Consider the following 18,532-nt stretch of genomic DNA (forward strand, 5'->3'; position numbering starts at 1 on the left):
CAGCAGCATTCCAGACCCAGAAGAGGCCAGACCAAGCTTGTTGTTGCAAGAAAAACAGGAATCTGAGACCTGCACTTTTTTTTCAAATAGCATTTATTTTGTTGTTCTCTCTTGGGTTTTTTTTTATGCTTTGGTGAGGAAGATTGGCCCTGAGCTAACATCTGTTGCCAATCTTTCTCTTTTTTTTTTCTCCCCAAAGCCCCAGCACGTAGGTGTATATCCTAACTGTAAGTCCTTCTAGTTCTTTTACGTGGGACGCCACCACAGCTTGGCCTGATGAGCCGTGTGTACGTCTGCGCCCAGGATCTGAACCGGCAAACCCTGAGCCGCTGAAGCGGAGAGCAGGAACTTAACCACTATGCCACCTGGCCGGCCCCCAAAGAACTGCACTTTTGTCAGAGCTCCATTTTAAAGATTATGTTTTAAGGTGCAGAAATAATACCCAAATACCTGTTTGTCACGATACAATTTTCCAACACTACAGAAGTGTACAGCACAATAAAAGCCTCGCTTTGTCCCATTCCTCTCCCACCCCTCGGCCCAGGGGAGCCACTGTAATCCTTGTATCCATCTGTATCTTTTTGTGTGTTTTTATAGACTTACATGTATTTTTAAAAAAACAAAATTTATTGCTTTTTTCATAAATGGTCCATGTAATAGATATTATTCTATGACTTTCATTTTTGCTTTTAATCGATGTGACTTTGAAAAAGGCATTTTACCGCTCTGGGCCCAGTGCTCTCATCTGAAAAATGAAAGGGCAGGAGGGGTGGGTAAGGCAGCCCAGAAGGTTGCAAAGGCCCTTTCCATCTGACTCTGCATCTCGCCCCATGTTTAACGCATGAGGGAACTGAGGCCACCGGAGAGGCAGTGACTTGCCCACAGTCACCCAGGGGTTAGGGGTGGGGCCAGACTGAGAGCTGAGGCTCCCCTTTCCAAGCTCAGTGCTGCTCCCCTGAGGTCCAGAGAAGTGGAGTCCGGTTCTGTGGGGGATCCAGGGCCTTGAGAGCTTGTCTTGGAACCCCTCTCACCCCTCGCATCTCCCAGAGCCCTAGCCCTTCTTTCCTACCTGGGGCTGCCTCCCCCCGCCCAACACCAGCCATCCTCTCACCCTGTGGTGTGGCCATAAACTGTGCAGAGGCTCCAGGGAGAGAAGGGAAGCCAGAGGGATGAGGGTTATGGGTTCAAAGGGTCTTCCTGCCTTTTGCTCTCTGGGGAACAGGGGACCACGGAAGGATTCACTTTCTCCTCCACGCTCCCGGCAAGAGCCTTGTGTACTTGACAGCAGCACTTACAGCTGTGTACTGTTATTATCCTGGGGGGTGTGTCTGTGCATCTGTGCGTGTTTACATATGCGCAGATCGTAACACAAGTTCTCTGAGGACCGGCACTAGGCTTATTCGTCTTGGTGGCCCCACTGTCTAGTGGTCTCCATATGTTGACCCACGCTGCAGAAGACAGCAGAATTGGCATCTTGGGTAAGACCCAAGGTTAATCTTTGACAGAGAGTGATGTGCTATGAGAAAATATCCCCAAAGCATCAAGCATCCTAATTTCCTCTAATAACCCATTAATTTGTGGTCTATTGATTTATCTAAATTTCCTTCACTTTTTCCATTTCAGTCTCTATCCTTTCTAGAGTAAAAATGAGTCACTCAAAGTCAGTCAGTTTATTCTTACCACTTAGAACTAATTAGCCTCTCCACACTGGGCTGCCCACTGTGGAAAACCGTGATCTTTTTCTCTGCACTTATATCGTATGAATTTCTCCTTAACCTAAAACGATGTACCAGAAAACCCCTCCCGGCCGCTCCAGCCCGGTCACTGCAGGATGCTTAGAAGCTCACCACTGGCAGTCTACTCCTTCAGGCTAAGGCAGGATTCCTGTGCCTATCCCTGGCCCCCACTGACTAGATGCCAATAGTACCCCCTGAATTGTGACAATCAGAAACTCCTCCAGATATTGCCAAATGTCTCCGGGGAGTAAAATCACGCCAGCTGAGACGCCTGGACTAAGAGGTTGTCCCCAGTGAAAGTGCAAACACTCTGGAGAAAGTCGACCCTCATCAGGTCCACATTTGTCAGTGTTCACCAGACCCTTTCCCAGGGCACCGGTTGGCTAAGAGCAGTGTGGGGAAGAGGAGAGACAAAAAGAATATTTAGAAGAATCCACTCCCAGCAACCCCCTTTTTGGATTCTTCCTGGGCCTCTGGGAAGAAGGATGTCTCAGCAATCCCCTCTGAAGAAGGCCTGGAGAAGAGCCGGCTCCCACACATTCTGCGAGTCTACGAGGCGCTCAGCCAGGTCTGGTGTTGCCCAGTGGATATCAGTGAGATTTCAAGGAAGCTGGTGAAGAACACGAAAGGAAAGAAGCAGAGATAATGGCCTGCCCACAAAGAATTTGTGGATTGCTCCCCGCTTTGACTCTCCCTTCATCCTCCTGGAGAAGGTTGAGCAGGCATTATAATAACCACTTATGGAAAAGATTTGCCAGTCACGGTCCAGCTGGGAAACAGGAAACACTCTAAGTCTTTCAAACGAAAGAAATTTAACACAGAGACTTTGTACATGGGTGATGGGAGAGCTGAGAAGCCAACAGGAGACAGTGAGGCAACCCCGAAAATAGCAGAGCAGGAAGCAGCTGCCATCTCCAGGGCAGGGAAGACAGCAGGGTGAGATAGCATTATAGACCCAGGAGTCCCCAGAGCTATTTGGCAGGAGCTAAATAGTGGGGGTGCCTGGTAGGAGACAGGATTATGGAAGGAGGGAAGGAAGACACACAACCAACTGTGGGAGATGGCAGAGAACAAAGAGAGAGGGGGAGAAATAGCCTGGTTTCTTCCCTCCTCCCACCCACCTGTCCTCCACCCACCTGTCATCCTAGTGTATGAACCAACCCAGAAGCCAGGGGGAAAAGGAGTCTGGGAAATGTAGTTCCCAGTAGTGATACAAAGCAGAGCCCGGAAAGGGTGGAGAACGGATCTGAAAGCACACCAGCAGTTGACCGGCACCAAAAAATAGGCCCAGAGAGGTGAAGTGATGGGGCCAGGATTAGAGTCCAGATCTTAGGGCTCTTTCCTTAGGACCCAGAGAGACCTTGAAGCCTGAAGTGACTGCAAGAGACTGGCAGCAGCAGGAAAGATATAGTTCAGCCAGCTGGAGTTAAAAAGGATCTGTGATAGTGCTTACCTGTGAAGCAAGGATCTTCGACCAGAAAGGGCATGCAGGAAACTCTTGGGGCGCAGGAAATGTGGGGAGATGCACGGGAATATACAAGGGTGAAAATTCATTGATCTGTATACATAAGATTAGAGTTACTTTATGACTTCATAGTTTATATGTTATATCGCAATTAAAAGAAAAAGAGTTCCTGTCTTTTTAGAGTAAAATTCTGAAATATTTTCAACTGAAATGATGTCTATCCGGGGTTTGCTTCAAAATAATTACGGGGAGATTAGACGAGCGGAGGAGGGTTATATGGAAGAAATAAGACTGGCCCTGAGTTGAAGCTGGGTAACAAGTAGACGGAAGTTTACAATATTATTTTTCTCTCCTTCTCCTTATATGTTATGTGTGAATTTCCATAATAAAGAGTAAAAAGAAAAAAGAGAAAAAGGGGTCTAAGGCCATTACTCACACATACCTTTACGCATGTAAACACTCAGTGGTGAGTCCACTCTCAGCCCCCAATTCCCTTGACCTGGAATGAGCCACAGCCCTGAGCAGTGCCTGCGGTTCTGACATTTCTTCCCTTCCCAGGTGGCCTTGGCCCATCTGTATAAACGTGTGCCAGCGGAGAGCAGGTCCTAGGCCTGCACCAGGGGAGGAGAGTGAAATGTCTAGGGCTTAGGCAGGCCCCTTCACCCTTCTGTGGGCCCTCCTGCCCGGGCACACCCCTGCACCAGGACTTCCCAGCTCGTCCATCAAGGGCCTGTCCAGCCAGTCTGACCAACCAGGGTAAGGATGAGTGCTGAACAAGGCCCTCCAGGGAGGGGACAGGGACAATGCCCAGGTGACCTATCTCAAGAGAGTAAGTCAGCCCCTCGTGCCAGTGGAGGCACCCCTGAGTCACAAGGACGTAAAGTGGTTACTGGAATGAGCTGGGACCCAGAAGTTAGGAGACCTGGACTCTAGGTTGGTTCTGCCAGGGACTGGCTCTGTGACATGGAGAAGGCATCATTCATTTATTCCGTAAACATGTACTGGGCATGTGACGTGTGCCAGACTCTGCGCTAAGCACTAGGAACGCAGATTTAAAGATTCAGTCCAGGGGCCGGCCCTGTGGCTGAGTGGTTAAGTTTGCACGCTCTGCTTTGGCGGCCCAGGGTTTCACTGGTTCGAATCCTGGGCACGGACATGGCACCACTCATCAGGCCATGCTGAGGTGGCGTCCCACATGCCACAACTAGAAGGACCCACAACTAAAAATACACAACTACGTACCGGCGGGGGCGGGGTGGGGGGGGGGTGCTTTGGGGAGAAAAGGAAAAATAAAATCTTAAAAAAAAAAAGAAGACTCAGTCCAGGCCACCGCAAAGCCCCTAGCCTGGTGGTGTGGCAGACAATAAACAGCAGGTCACGGAGAGCAGTCTACATGGGGGCTATGCAGCCTCGGGTGGGGGCACTTCCCAGAACCCCAGTGACACTCAGGGACAAGTGGGAGTTAGCCAGGAGCACAGAAACTTGGAGGCCAGAGAGGCTGGCACAAGGGAGAGGAGGGCAGGCAGCTGCAAGTCACCATGGGTGGGCGTGGGGGAAGTGTTAATGGGTTGCAGGGAACGACAGGGAGAAAGGGGGCAGGGACCAGACTAAGACCCCTGGAGTCCTGGTCTCCTCTCCTTGGCACCCTGAGCCTCGGTCCTCTCATCCTTAAGGTGAGGGGGCTGGACTGGTGGGCTGTCAGCTCCCTCCAGTTCAGAGGATTCAGAGGCTCCTGGCCGAGGAAGCTGGGACTGAGGGCTGTGGCTGCCCAACTCCACCCAGCTGGCCCCTGCTGTCTGAAACTCGTTTCTGCACATCCTTCCCATTCTCTAAGGACTGGGAGCAGGGGCCACTGCCCCCTCTGGAGTGTATTGTAGGTGACCTGTGCCCACTGATATGTGGCCTGGGTTGGGTCAGGGGAGAGGAGAGCTGGCTGCCGTATTCTTTTATAGCTTATTTAAAAAGTCACACAATAGGGCAGGAACCCACGAATCCAGATAGACTGCCAACCAGGCTCTCTGGTTCCCAGATGCTGCGTCTGGCCGGCGTCCCTGGCTCTCCGCACACCCCATGTTTGTCAGGCCCAGGCCCCTCCATTTGTCAGATCTGGTGCCCGGTTGGACCCTGCTCTGTCTCAAGCCCCGCTGTTCCCCGGGCAGCTCTGCGCCAGCTGGGCTCCCGGAGGCCCATCTGAGGACTGTCCACTGGCTCTGCGGCCCTGTCCCGCTGGCAGGCCCGGCCCTGCCGTCCTCCTCTCCCTGTCAGACTTCCGAAGAAGGGAGGAGGCCGGGTTCCGGCCCCGCTGCCCTCACGTGCTTTCCCGGCCGCCCCCTCCCGCCCTGCGTCGGGCAGCCAAGCCTGTTCCTCTTCCCGGTTGCGACAGACAGCCGGCCTCAGCTCCCAGCGCTCCCTGTCCCCGCCCCGTGGCCGGCTCACTCCACTCCCACTTCCTGAGCCCGGCGCTGGAGCCCCTGGCGCCCCGGAGGCCAGGCCAGGCCCGGCCGCTCCAGCCCCCGGGGGCACGTCGGCCAGTTGGGTCCCTGCCCCTGGGCTCGGGAGGTTGCTGCCACCCCTGCCCAGCACATCCAGGCCTCCCACCTTCCTCCGGGGCCTCCACCCATCTGGTCCACTGGCCCACCGGCCGCCATGCGCTTGCCGTCGGCCACCTCCCCCTGCGGCCTGGCCTTGGGGCCACTCATGCTGGGCCTCTGCGCTCTGCTGGCAGCATCTCAGCCCAGATCGGTGAGGGAGGGGCCCGTACAGGTAGGTGGGGTGGGCCTGGGTAGGGAAGAAGGGTCTGGGCAGCCCTCTCTCTAGTCCCTCTGCCCTCCCGAGCTGACCCCTGAATAATTCTCCCCCACCTCCACCTCCCCTTGAAGGTGCCCCCATACCACACAGAAAACCATACCTGCCAGGATGAGGAAAAGGAGTACTACGAGGCCAAGCATCAGGTCTGCTGCTCCCGCTGCCCCCCAGGTAAGAGGTGACGTCCCCAAGAAGGCTGAGACAGGGAGGGGGGCTGCAGGGGCCTCCAGTCCACCTCGCTGCCTCGGAGGGAAGATGGACACCATCTCCCAGGAGAGCTGGCTGGCAGAGACAGGCAATGAGAATCCCTCATATGTAGGCACCGAGAGGGACAGGCCCAGGGTCACACAGCAGGCGGCTGAGGAAAGGGTGGAACCCCAGTCCCCTGACACCCCCACTGCCCCACTCACATCCTAGGCACGCATGTCTCAGCTGAATGTACCCGTGGCCAGAACACAGTTTGTGCCACATGTCCCGAAAATTCGTACAACGAGCACTGGAACCATCTGTCCATCTGCCAGCTGTGCCGCCCCTGTGACCAGAGTGAGTGGGGTGTGCCTGGGGCGGGCTGGGATCTCCTGGAGCCCAGCCCCTAGGCTGAGCTCTCCCGTTCCCCACCAGTGCTGGGCTTCGAGGAGATTGCACCTTGCACTGGCAAACAGAAAACCCAGTGCCGCTGCCAGCCAGGAATGTTCTGTGTCCTTTGGGACCCTGAGTGTGTACACTGCGAGCCACTCTCTGACTGCCCACCTGGCACCGAAGCCGAGCCCAAAGGTCAGAGGTCCCTGAGGGCAGAGGGCAGGAAGGAGGCTGGGCTCGGGTGATTGTGAATGAGGGCAGGGAGCATGGCACTGTGTCCATGGTGAGCCCCCGGGTAGTTCTCTTTAGCGTAAAATGCCTCTTCTTACTCCCTGGGAAAGGCTCACAGAAGGGAGCTACAGAGAAATGGACCTGGAGCAAGCACAGGGGCTTGGGGGGGCTCCTCGCAGCACTGGGGGAGCTGGGACAAGGGAGAGATCCGGAAAGGTGCCAGCTACAGAATGGGGTGGGTGTGCAGGGAAGGGGCATCCAGTGGGAGTGAAGGAAGCTCACAACTGAGCAAGGGGCTCCCTTTGCCCACTCACATTGGCTGGCCTTGCCTTTCTCCTGCCAGATGAAGTCTGGGAAGCTAACAGCAACTGTGTTCCCTGTAAGACAGGGTACTTCCAGAACACCTCCTCCCCCAGCGCCCGCTGCCAGCCCCACACCAGGTGAGCGTGCCCCCTCCATGTTCCTCCCACCCTCCCAGAAGCCCCAGCTGCTGACAACTCCATCCCAGTGCTCAACTCCCTGGGACCTGCCTTGCTTCCAGCCATCAGCCCACTTGAGTTAGGCCTCTTTCCTCCACAGGTGTGAGGACCAGGGCCTGGTGGAGGCCGCTCCTGGCACCGCCCAGTCGGACACCAGCTGCAGAAATCCGTCCGAGTCCCCGGAGATGCCAGGTGAGGGGCCAGGGTTGAGGGGTACTGAGCAGGGGTCGGGGGGTGCGGTCTGGGAAAATGCCTTAATTCCAACCATCTACAAAAATGGGGAAAAGATGAACCCTTCCCTCTCAGAATCAGGGAAAGAAGAAAAGTTCCTTAAAGAGAAACTGGAGTATCCCTAAGCCAATTTACTTACACAAACACACACACACATACTTTTTAAGTTATAGATCACACGTATAACTTATAATTATATTAATATTATGCCAAGGAACACTGCCACACTGAGATGTAATTGTAACTGACATCATCGTCATCATTTTGGACATGCCACCATCATATAATCCGTTTACTAGACTGAATTCCTCTTTATTAGATTACACACTTTCATTGTTAGAGAGATGATCCTACATTTGGCTCTTTTTTGTTTTTTTCTCTGGGGTTATTGATTTCCTCGCCTAATAACGATTACAGGATGTTTTCAATGACGGCAACCGTTATTAACTGGGGGAGAGTTTTTTTTTTTTTTTAAAGATTTTATTTTTTTCCTTTTTCTCCCCAAAGCCCCCCAGTACATAGTTGTATATTCTTCGTTGTGGGTCCTTCTAGTTGTGGCATGTGGGACACTGCCTCAGCGTGGTTTGATGAGCAGTGCCATGTCCGCACCCAGGATTCGAACCAACAAAACACTGGGCCGCCAGCAGCGGAGCACGCAAACTTAACCACTCAGCCACGGGGCCAGCCCCGGGAGAGTTTATTTTATTAACGTTTTTAAATTACCAAATGTTTATAATCATAGTTTCCATTTATTGGGAGCTGTATGTCAGGCTCTCTGTGAACACTTGACATTCACTGACTCACTTAATCCTCTCAACGATCCCATGAAGCGGTCCTATTATTCTCACTGAGTGGATGAGGACACTGAGGCCCAGGGAGGTCACGTGACTTGCCCACATGGTAACTGGTGTTATGAAGACCCATACTGAGGTCTTTCTTACTCCAAAGCCATTGCCGTAGTGCATACTCACTGGAGAAAATCAGAAAATTCAGACACAAAACTAAAAATCGCCCACAGAGCCATTCACCTAGCGTAGCCATTCTTAACATTTTTGAATATATCCTCCTAGACGTTTTTCTATGTATGTCTATACATATCATTTTTTTTCTAAAAGTGGAGTCATTTGAATGTTTTGTAACCTGGTTTTTCATTCAACTCTGCCATAAGTATTTTTCCATATCCTCTTATTGATTTTTAACTATGTTTCAAATATGATTGGCATTTTAGAGAATGTGTAAGCTAATCTTCTTGTTTCATATATGAAAAAACTGATGCTCAAAGAGGCAAAATGACTGACGAAGTCACACAGCTGGGCAGGAACCCAGGTGTCCAAGACTCCAGGTCTCATTTTTTTCACCGTGCCTCCCATTCTGTCACCCCCAAAACACAGAGTTACATGGATCAGAAAGAGCCAACTCCCAGTATGTAAATATGCAAGCCTTCAGGCCCTTCCCGGATCGATCGAGCTGATGGCCCTGCAGACTCATGGCAGCACCAAGGCCCAGAGAAGGGCAGAAATTATCCACTACACATCAGGGCCTGAGAAACTCAACTCCCAGGCTCCCTTTCCCTTCCCCTTCTGGAACCTGCCCTGAGCGAGGGGGTGGCTCCCAGGCAGCCACAGGCAGAGTTCAGCTGCGAGGCTCCCCGACTCTCCCACCCCTGTAAACACCCCCACAGGTACAGGGGGCAACCTCGGTGCCTACCGTGGCCTCTCTGTAAGGCGGGCAAGTCCTGGGAAACGTGGCCCTACCCTGTGGCCTGAGTCTACTCACAGCCCCAAGCCCCACCCTCCCCATGCTGCCTCCCGCTCCCCCTTCCAGCTCTCGACCACCACCTGCCCAAGCGCCCGTCCTCACCCACAAGACTGCCACAGCCTGTCTCTAAGCCAGTGGGCGCCTGCACCAGCCCCAGACACCTCCATCCCTGACAGAGTTTCTCCTGGCTGTCAGGAGGGCCTCCCCGAGTCCAGCTTAGTTCCCCTTCTCTGTAACCCGAGGGAAGTTTCTCTAATTCTGCCTTTAGGGACCGCAGTAGGGCTGGAAGGGAAAAGCTGCTCCCCTTTCCTCTGTCTGGGTTGCCCAGAGACTGGAAAGCTGTCCCTTACTCCCTTCCCCTCCGCCCTTCTCTGAGTTGTCATGCCCCCTCCTGTCTGCTGTTCTGGCAGGAACCATGCTGGTGCTGGCCATCCTGCTGCCACTGGTCTCCTTTCTGTTCCTCACCACCGTCCTCGCCTGCACCTGGAAGAGCCACCCGTCTCTCTGCAGAAAGCTGGGTAGGAAGGAGCCGGCTGCAGGCCCGGGCACCTGTCCCCTCTGGGATGGGGGAGAGGGGCTGCAGGGAATACGTAACTTCCCCAGCACCAACCTTTCTGGTCCTCCACACCCTCAAGCCTCCCAGTGCCTGCCCCCAACATAGACATCATCTCCATCCAGCCCCCCATTCTGAGACTGGAGATAAGGGTATTGGGAGCCTGTTTCTTCTGGGACCCCAGGATGGGCAGCAACACAACGCAGTGGGGTGTGGCTGGTGAGAGCCCGGGGTCTGAGGTCTGCCTGAGGCCCCACACCTATTTCATTTTCTGTTGCAGGATCCCTGCTCAAGAGGCGTCCAGAGGTACTGGGGAAGGCTGAGAAGGCGGGGTGCGGGGGGGGGGGCAGAGGGGGATGGGTGAACCAGGTGAGGTTGGCAGGAAAAGGGTGTGCAGGCTTCCACATTCATTCATTCATTCAACTAATCATTTGTTGAGCACACCGTGTGCCAGCCACTGTTCTAGGCACTATGGATATGGCAGTGAGCAAAACAAAGGACCCACCTTCCTGCACTCACACGCCAGTGGAGCAAGAATGAAGTTAAACAAATATGTATCAGGTGGTGATACTGCTAAATGAAGCAGGGTAGAGGGACAGTGAATGACAGTGGCAAAGGATGAGGGTATGTTACCTTAGACAGAGTGGAGAGCTAGGGCCTCTCTGATAAGCTGATATTTGAGCAGAAAGCTGAAGAAACGAGGGAGCCAGCCATCAGGATATCCAAGGGAGTGTGCTCTAGGAAGAAGGAACATCAGGTACAAAGGCCCTGAGGCAGAGAGCATGTTGAGGAGCAGAGGAGGGTGATGAGCTACCTAAATGTGGGGTGGGGTGTGGGAATTAAAGAAAGATGGGTCTGAGGCCCACATCATTGGTTGGTTCTCTGCCTCTCTGCTGCAGGGAGAGGAATCAAATGCTCCTGATGGAAGCTGGGAGCCTCCGAGGGTCAGCCCACATTTCCCTGATCTGGTAGAGCCACTTCTGCCCATCTCTGCAGACTTGTCCCCGGCCCTGGCCGGGCTCCCAACGACGCCAGCTTTGGAGGAAGAGGTGCTACAACAGCAGAGTCCTCTTGGCCAGGCCAGGGAGCTGGAGGCTGAGCTCCCAGAACAAGGCCCCGTGGCCCACGGTGAGCCTGGGGCAGGTGGCAGGGAGAAGAGGGGTGCGGAGGGTGGGAGGGATGGTGGCAGGAAGAGAAAGTGTGGGCCAGACAGAAATAAGAGGAAAACAGGCAAGACAGAGACTCCAACAGCTCTCCAGTGTCCCAACGAGAGAGAGGAAGGAGACGGAAAACCCAGAAACAGAGAAATGAGCACAGAATTCAAGAAACCAATAGCAAATGGGAGCAGAGACAGAGAGGGAAGGGAAAGCGGGAGGAACGGGGGCACATAGGCCTTCCTTCCTCAACAGTGCCCCCTCGGCCCCTCTCACGCTGCCTCCCTTCCCACAGGTACCAACGGCATTCATGTCACTGGCGGGTCTGTGACTGTCACTGGCAACATCTACATCTACAATGGGCCAGTGCTGGGGGGAGCACGGGGCCCTGGCGACCCCCCAGCTCCCCCCGAGCCTCCATACCCCATCCCGGAAGAAGGTACCCCTGGCCCTCCCGGGCTCTCTACACCCTACCAGGAAGATGGCAAAGCTTGGCACCTGGCTGAGACAGAGACACTGGGGTGCCATGCCCTCTAACAGGACCAAGGACTCAACTTGTCACCCCTGCCTGATGGCGTCTGGGAAAAGCCCAGAGAAGGGAGGTGGAGGAGCACCTTCTCCCTGAGGCAGCCCGACCCACACAGGATGGACAGAGGGCCTGGGGAGGGCCCCTGGGGGAAGACCCTGAGGGGCCAGGCCTCGGAGAGCAAGGCCGGGCACTGGCTGGGTGCGGTGCCCACCACAGGATGCTCACCACCGCCTGGCAGGCCTGAGACTTCATTGCAGACCCCCTGCCCCCTGGGGCTGCACCAGCTCAGCTTCAGGCACGGACAGGGCATCCGATGCTAACTGCTGCCCGCCATGGCACTCCACACCCTAAGCACGGCACGGAGGGGAGCCAGCCACATGGTCACTTGCGAGGATGTCACCGGGACCTCTGACAGATTCGTGGTGCGCATCCCCAAGCTTCAGAGGCCATTTGAGGGCCCGCACTTCACATGGACTGAGGTAGACCCTTTATGAAGATGGAGTCCCATGAGGACTAGAGTTCCTAGAGAGGAAGGGGAGTCACTAAAAACTGGGGATTTGGGTCGGGTTACCAGGTATAGGGAGAGCTTTGGAGGGGGAAGAAAATGGTGAGTGTATTTATAAATTGTAACCACCTGCAAATAAAGAGGAGATTAAGACTAGATCATTGATTTTCTTGGGAACCCTATTCCAGGGGGACAACGTCAAAGACAAAGGTCAAAACCTGAACATATAACCCCACGGAGCGATTTCTATGGGGGATGGTACATGTAATTCAGGCGATAACGCTGTTAGCCAGCGATGGCGGACGGCGCGCCAGGCAGTGTCCTGCATGCTGTACACGTTGACTGATGTAATCCTCAGGACACCCGCAGGAGGGAGGTCCTCTTACTGTTCCCATTTAACAAATGAGGAAACTGAGGCACAGAGAGGGTAGGTCACATGTCCAGTTCAGCTGCAAATGGCAAAGCTGGGATCTGCACCCAGCCTGCCTGGCCCCAGAGGCCTTGTGTGTAAAAACTTCACATCCCACACCCTTAGAGAATGCCGTTGACCAGGTAAAATGTGCTGGTTTTCTCCAATCCGCCGCCCTCTGGACGTCCCACCAGCATTAAGTCTCAGCCAACCCTCCAACCTCCAGCCACAAGGCAAAGGGGAAAGTGCTCTGTGAGCTCAGCTCGGTTGATGGGAAGCATAGGCACTTTAGACACAAAGTGCGAGCGAGAGGCCAAGTTCACGTTCTGTTGGCACAGAGATCCGGGCCAGCCTCCTTCAACTCAGGAGCACTCCTGATTTTCGCCTTGTTTATTTCTTTTTGTCTTATTTTATTTTTTCCGGAAAAGAACTTGAAACCTTCTCAAGCTCTCTTGTGAGTAGATGTCTGGGCTCCCGTGCTGCCTGGGAGAGACGATCTTAGCTGGAAGGATTGCGAGGGGCGCGGCAGCCAGCAGAGCGCTCCTTCCATAAAAGGCTGCCGTCTGGGTCTCCTGCAAAGAAGTCTGTTGCTGGGGCTCATCAAGACAGTGCGGCGACAAAACACAGCCCCCAGGAGTCGTCTGATCCAGCTGAGCGGCTGGGTTATTTCAGGTTGACCATGAAAGGGTTAGATCCAACCTCCTTTTTTGAGAAGTGAATAACAGTGAACTGCATCTGTAGGCAGAGTTAACCCTCCTGCTCTGGGAGGACGCCAGAGCCAGACAACGAGAATCCTTAGTAAGTGTTCCAACGTGTTCAGATAAAAACCAAATGTTATACATTTTTCCACAAAATAAAAGGAGAAAAATTTTTCAAAGAAATGGTGCTAAAGCACAGACTTATGTGACACCATTCAAATTTAGGATTACATCTGCCTGCATTGACGTGCTCGGGTTGCAAGTACTGCAGGCTAGGGGGTTCACACAGCAGAAAATAATTGTCACAGTCCCGGAGGCTAGACGTCCAAGATCGGCAGGGTTGGTGTCTTCAGAGGCCTTTCTCCTTGGCTTACAGATGGCCGTCTTCTCCCTGTGTCTTCACGTGGCCCTCCCCCGTGTGTGTCTGTGTCCTTTTCTTATAAGGACACCAGTCATACTGGATTATGGCCCACCCTAATGACTTCACTTTAATCATTTCTTTAAAGACCCTGTCTCCAAATACAGCCACGCGCTGAGGTTCTGGGAGTTAGGACTCCAACCCAGGAATCTTGGAGGACGTATGAGCCCATCACACAGCACATGCTTATTTTGCTAGGACTGAGTTAACACAGGCCAAGACACATTAACAGAGCACATTATATATTGACAGGAGCTCCTGTCTAGAATGAAAGCTGATGGAGAATCAATGAAGACAGCTTCTTGATTGTTGTCTACAAAAGTTGGAAAATATGGATTGTTGTCTTCAAAAGATACAATAGTAGTAGATAATGGGATAATTAAGTCTGAATCCACCTAGTCTCTCATACATGTTTGAGAAGAGGAGGAGAAAGCCAATACTGGGTCAAACCAATGTCAACCTGGGCGCAGGGAGGCTGGTGGGCAGGCTGAGGCAGCCGTCCATAAGAGAGATGGGTATAGAGCAGTAGCAGTGGGAAATGTGGAGGTATGTAGTCCTGGGGTACTTAAGAATTTCTCTTTTCAAAAGATGGAGCGGTTCGCGTTGACAGCTGTGATGGACTCTTTCCGCTACCGACCCAACAGACCTGCAGCTCTCCCAGGAACAGAACCTCATTTCTGTACTAGGGCAGAGAACCCATGATAGCAGGAGGGGAGGCCCCTCCCCAGCCTTAGGGGCCAGCAAACCCATTCCCCTTCACCAGGAATTGTTTTACGATGGGCATAGGATCCACTTCTGGCCAATGATGTATACAGGGAAGTCTTCCTTCCCAGGACAAAAAGCATCATTAGAAGAAACTTTTTGGCTTTCTTTGTCCCTTCTTTCTTGTTGGGGATGTTTACGTGAGGACATGATGCCTGAGCTGTGACAGCCATCCGGCTATCACGAAGAAACAGCCATGAAGATAAAAAGCCAATTCTCGGAGGATGGAGGTCCCGGAAGAAGAGAGAGAACCTGGTTCCTGAGGCATCGTTGAGCAGCTGAACCAACACGGGTGAGCACCTGCTTTTGGACTTCTTTTTGAAGAAAAAAGCAAGCCCACATTTCTGTAAATCACAGAAGGTCAAGTTTTCTTTTTTAGCTTTAACTTTATTGATTTCCTCTTTTGGGGGTAGGTAATTTACTCACATGGCTCACAATCCAAAAAGTATCAAAGAGTAAACGGCAAAATGTCTCTCTTTTACTCCTGTCCCATAACTACCAAGGTCTCCTCTCTGGAAGCAACTGATGTTACTGTTTCAGGTGTATTTCCAGAGGTAATTTATGCATATTCAAGCAAATACACCACATAGATTCCTTCTTTTTTCCACAAACGGTAGCACATTCTCTGTGTATTCTTCCTCTTGCCTTCTTCATTTATCAAAATAGCTTGGCCATAATTCCATCTCAGTATCGGAAAACTTCCTCCTTTATTTTTATATCAGCACAGTATCCATTATACGGCTGCACCATTTAACTAGATCCCTTTGAGGATTTTTAATTCATTTCCAATGTTTACTATTAAAAACTATTCTAGGGGCCGGCCCCGTGGTGAAGCGGTTAAGTACACGTGTTCTGCTTCAGTGGCCCAGGGGTTCGCCGGTTGGGATCCCGGGTTCAGACATGGCACCGCGTGGCAAGCCACGCTGTGGTAGGCATCCCACGTATAAAGTAGAGGAAGATGGGCATGGATATTAGCTCAGGGCCAGGCTTCCTCAGCAAAAAGAGGAGGATTGGCAGCAGTTAGCTCAGGGCTAATCTTCCTCAAAAAAAAAAAAAAAAAACAGTATTCTAAAAACCTATGTCATTTTGCACATGTAGGAGCATTGCTACCAAAAGATTTGCTAGAAATTGGGGGTAAAAAGGCACATATATTTACTTTTGATAAATATTACCAAATTGCCCTCCACAGAAATTAAACATCAGCAGTTTTTAAGAGTGTCCATTTCTATACACAAACATCAACTTTGATGTGCTGTCAAACGTTTTGATCTTTGCTAATCTGAAAGGTGAAAAATGTTATCTCAGTGTTAATTTTTATTCACATTTCTTATTGTGAGTGAAGTTTTTCACTCCATTGTGAGTGAACATTTTCACATGTTAAAGAGTCATTTGTAATTTATTTTCCACTAACTCTTCATCTCTCTCACTATTTTTTTGTTGAACAATTTCCAAATGTTATCTTGTTATCCCAAAATCATCTATTGAACAATGATTTTCTTTCTTCACTGGTTTGAAACACTATCATTATCATAAACCAAACTTGTGTATGAATTTGAATTCACTTCTGGATTTTCACTTCTCTTCCTTTGACCTGTCTTTTTAATTTGCTAGCACCAGTCTTTCAGTTATTTTAGCTTTATATTTTAATTTCTATTAAGGCTCCTTTTAGTCTTTCAAAATTTTCCTGTTTTCTTATTTTTTTTCCACATGAACTTTAACATCAGCTTATTTAGCACCCAAAAAACTCCTTTTGGTACTTGTATCAAGATTGCGTCAAATATATAGATTAGTTAGGGAGAAGTGACATCTTTCTGGTGCTAGTCTTCCCTTCGAGAACATGGTTTACCTTTCTACTTGTTGATTCTTTTTGTGTCCTTCAGTGGTATTTTATTGTTTTTTAAATATAGATCTTGAATATTTCTTCTAAAGTTCATTCCTAGGTGTTTTATCTTTGTAAATGCTATAGAAATGGGATCTCTTCTTTTAATTATTTTTACCCAGTCACGTACTGAATTTTCTTATCATCTATAATAGTTTTTCAGTTGATTCTTTAGGTTATCACCTATAAATAATGTGAAATTAATCTCTACTGTCTAACTTTTATATTTTTCTAATATATTTTAATCTTATCTAAATGCAGGGCCGGCCCGGTGGCGCAGCAGTTAAGTTGGCACATTCCACTTCTCGGCAGCCCAGGGTTCACTGGTTCGGATCCCAGGTGCAGACATGGCACCACTTGGCAAAAGCCATGCTGTGGTAGGCATTCCACGTATAAAATAGAGGAAGATGGGCATGGATGTTAGCTCAGGGCCAGTCTTCCTCAGCAAAAAAGGAAGATTGGCAGTAGTTAGCTTAGGGCTAATCTTCCTCAAAAAAAAAAAACTAAATGCATTGCCTAGTAGCTCCAGAACAACATTAAATAGTAATGGCATTAATGGACATCGCTGTCTTGATCTTGATTTTAATGAAAATACTTTTAGTATTTCCCCATTAAGCAGCAGTTGAAATAGATGTATTTATTTTATTATGCTAAGGAAATATCCATCTCTTACTGTTTCATTGCGTTTTTAAATTAACAATGGATACTGAATTTTTCTTTTTTTAAGATTTTATTTTTTTTTCCTTTTTCTCCCCAAAGCCCTCTGGTACATAGTTGTATATTCTTCGTTGTGGGTCCTTCTAGTTGTGGCATGTGGGATGCTGCCTCAGCGTGGTCTGACGAGCAGTGCCATGTCCGCGCCCAGGATTCGAAACAACGAAACACCAGGCCGCCTGCAGCGGAGCGCGCGAACTTAACCACTCAGCCACGGGGCCAGCCCCAATACTGAATTTTTATGAGAGAAAAACAAATGTCTTTTAGGCATCTGCAGAGATGATTACAGCACTTTTCTCCTTGAATCTATCAATCTGATGAATTATATAAATCAGTTTCCTAATATTAAACTATCTTTACCTTCCTGGAATAAACACACTTGATCTTGGTGTTTTCTTCTTTTAATGCACCTCTGAGATTCTGTGTTAATATTTTATTTGAGACGTTCCTAAGTGAACTTGGTCGACAATATCGGGCTGTTTTATGTTCCTCATAGCTGAAGGCATTTGTGATGTAACAGTCCATCCTAAGGGAATTAGACCTTAGAGTTAATTTAGTTGAATATCCAGAAGTCCTCACCTCTCCCCTCCCCGGCCCGTTGTGAACATCCCCAGGCAGACTTCCGCTCCGCACAGTCATATAGTTCCGTGTTAACAGATCTTCTTCGAGGCATCTGTTCGTTTTGACGTGCTTTTAGGAAGAGTTACTTGGTCCAAGCAGTATACCTCTGAGATCCTCAAAGTCTGGAGTGACCCTCAAACACCTGTTTGATAAAGTGGCTTGTTCAGTCAAATAGGATGATTTATGCAGAAGCCATTCCAGAACAACAAGACCCCAAAGGCGATTATTGTCATGCTCGAGGCCTAAATGGGGATTAGTCCCATTTATAAAACCTCTGTCAGCATTGTCCAACAGAACGTTCTGTAATGATAAAAATTATCATGTGTGCTGTCCAATATGGTAGCCACCAGCCACATGTGGCTAATGAACACTTGAAATGTGATCAGTGCAATGGAGGCATTTTAAATTAAATTTAATTTCGCATTTAAATAGCCACATGTGGCTAGTGGCCACTGTACTGGACAAGAAAACTCTAAGTGGTCTGTGGAGAAACCTGACCCAATGGCCTGTGGTTGCCAACAGCTGGGAAGTCAACTGTGATGGCAGAAATAGCTCAGGCATTGAAGGATTCATTCATTCATTAAATCTCAAATATTTACCTACTGAGCACCTCCTGAGTGCTAAGCACTGTCTAGGTGTCAAACATAACAGAGCTAAAGAGAGAAAGTTCTTGCTCTCATGAGATGAAGCACATAATGAAAATAAATAAGGAACAATCAATATTATGCTGAAAACTGAAATAGGGAAAGTGATAGTAACTATATAGCTACTTTAGATTGAGTGGTCATGGAAGTCCTTCCTGAGGAGGTGACATCTGAGCTGAACAACCAGAAGGAACCAGTCCTGGGAAGACCAAGAGGAAGAATGTTCCAGACAGAGGCAACAGCTAGTGCAAAAGCGCTAGGAGCTTGGGACATCAGAGGAATTAGGAGTCTACAAGTCTAGGCTAGAATCTGGTGGGTGAGGGGGAAAGTGGTTCCAGGTGGAGTCAGAAAGTCAGACCACA

General features: G+C 50.3%; 1 protein-coding gene and 2 long non-coding RNA genes across 5 annotated transcripts; 2 read left to right on the forward strand and 1 right to left on the reverse strand.

The window, feature by feature from the left end:
- Positions 1-83: 83 nt before the first annotated feature.
- Positions 84-6,555, reverse strand: LOC139041523 (uncharacterized). Of its 2 annotated transcripts, none has more exons than XR_011496817.1 (4): positions 6,417-6,555; positions 6,110-6,284; positions 3,190-3,294; positions 84-2,346 (listed from the first exon to the last, which is right to left on the reverse strand). It is a non-coding gene; the product is annotated as an uncharacterized lncRNA (long non-coding RNA). The 2 variants fall into 2 exon arrangements; XR_011496816.1 differs by having other exon boundaries at positions 6,110-6,288.
- LTBR (lymphotoxin beta receptor) lies at positions 5,454-12,181 on the forward strand. Of its 2 annotated transcripts, none has more exons than XM_044755716.2 (10): positions 5,454-5,964; positions 6,081-6,177; positions 6,424-6,549; positions 6,628-6,780; positions 7,160-7,256; positions 7,396-7,487; positions 9,695-9,802; positions 10,118-10,143; positions 10,737-10,965; positions 11,287-12,181. In XM_044755716.2, the coding sequence occupies exons 1-10, from the start codon at positions 5,848-5,850 to the stop codon at positions 11,526-11,528; spliced, it is 1,287 nt and encodes a 428-aa protein (XP_044611651.1). In that variant the 5' UTR covers positions 5,454-5,847; the 3' UTR covers positions 11,529-12,181. The 2 variants fall into 2 exon arrangements, with proteins under 2 accessions (XP_044611651.1, XP_014697212.1); XM_014841726.3 differs by having other exon boundaries at positions 5,583-5,943.
- A 2,286-nt stretch (positions 12,182-14,467) lies between these two features.
- Positions 14,468-17,084, forward strand: LOC139041524 (uncharacterized). The gene is made up of 3 exons (XR_011496818.1): positions 14,468-14,604; positions 16,453-16,568; positions 16,951-17,084. It is a non-coding gene; the product is annotated as an uncharacterized lncRNA (long non-coding RNA).
- The last annotated feature ends 1,448 nt before the right edge of the window (positions 17,085-18,532 follow it).

This window comes from Equus asinus, chromosome 22, assembly GCF_041296235.1.
Source record: "Equus asinus isolate D_3611 breed Donkey chromosome 22, EquAss-T2T_v2, whole genome shotgun sequence".
Lineage (NCBI taxonomy): Eukaryota > Metazoa > Chordata > Mammalia > Perissodactyla > Equidae > Equus > Equus asinus.

What these genes read in the sequence shown, in the direction of transcription:
- LTBR (XM_044755716.2), top strand. Translation starts at nt 5,848, where the DNA reads ATGCGCTTGCCGTCGGCCACCTCCCCCTGCGGCCTGGCCTTGGGGCCA. An exon ending in CACCGAAGCCGAGCCCAAAG is followed by an intron (nt 6,781 to 7,159) that starts GTCAGAGGTCCC and finishes TTCTCCTGCCAG; the next exon opens with ATGAAGTCTGGGAAGCTAAC. An exon ending in CGCTGCCAGCCCCACACCAG is followed by an intron (nt 7,257 to 7,395) that starts GTGAGCGTGCCC and finishes TTTCCTCCACAG; the next exon opens with GTGTGAGGACCAGGGCCTGG.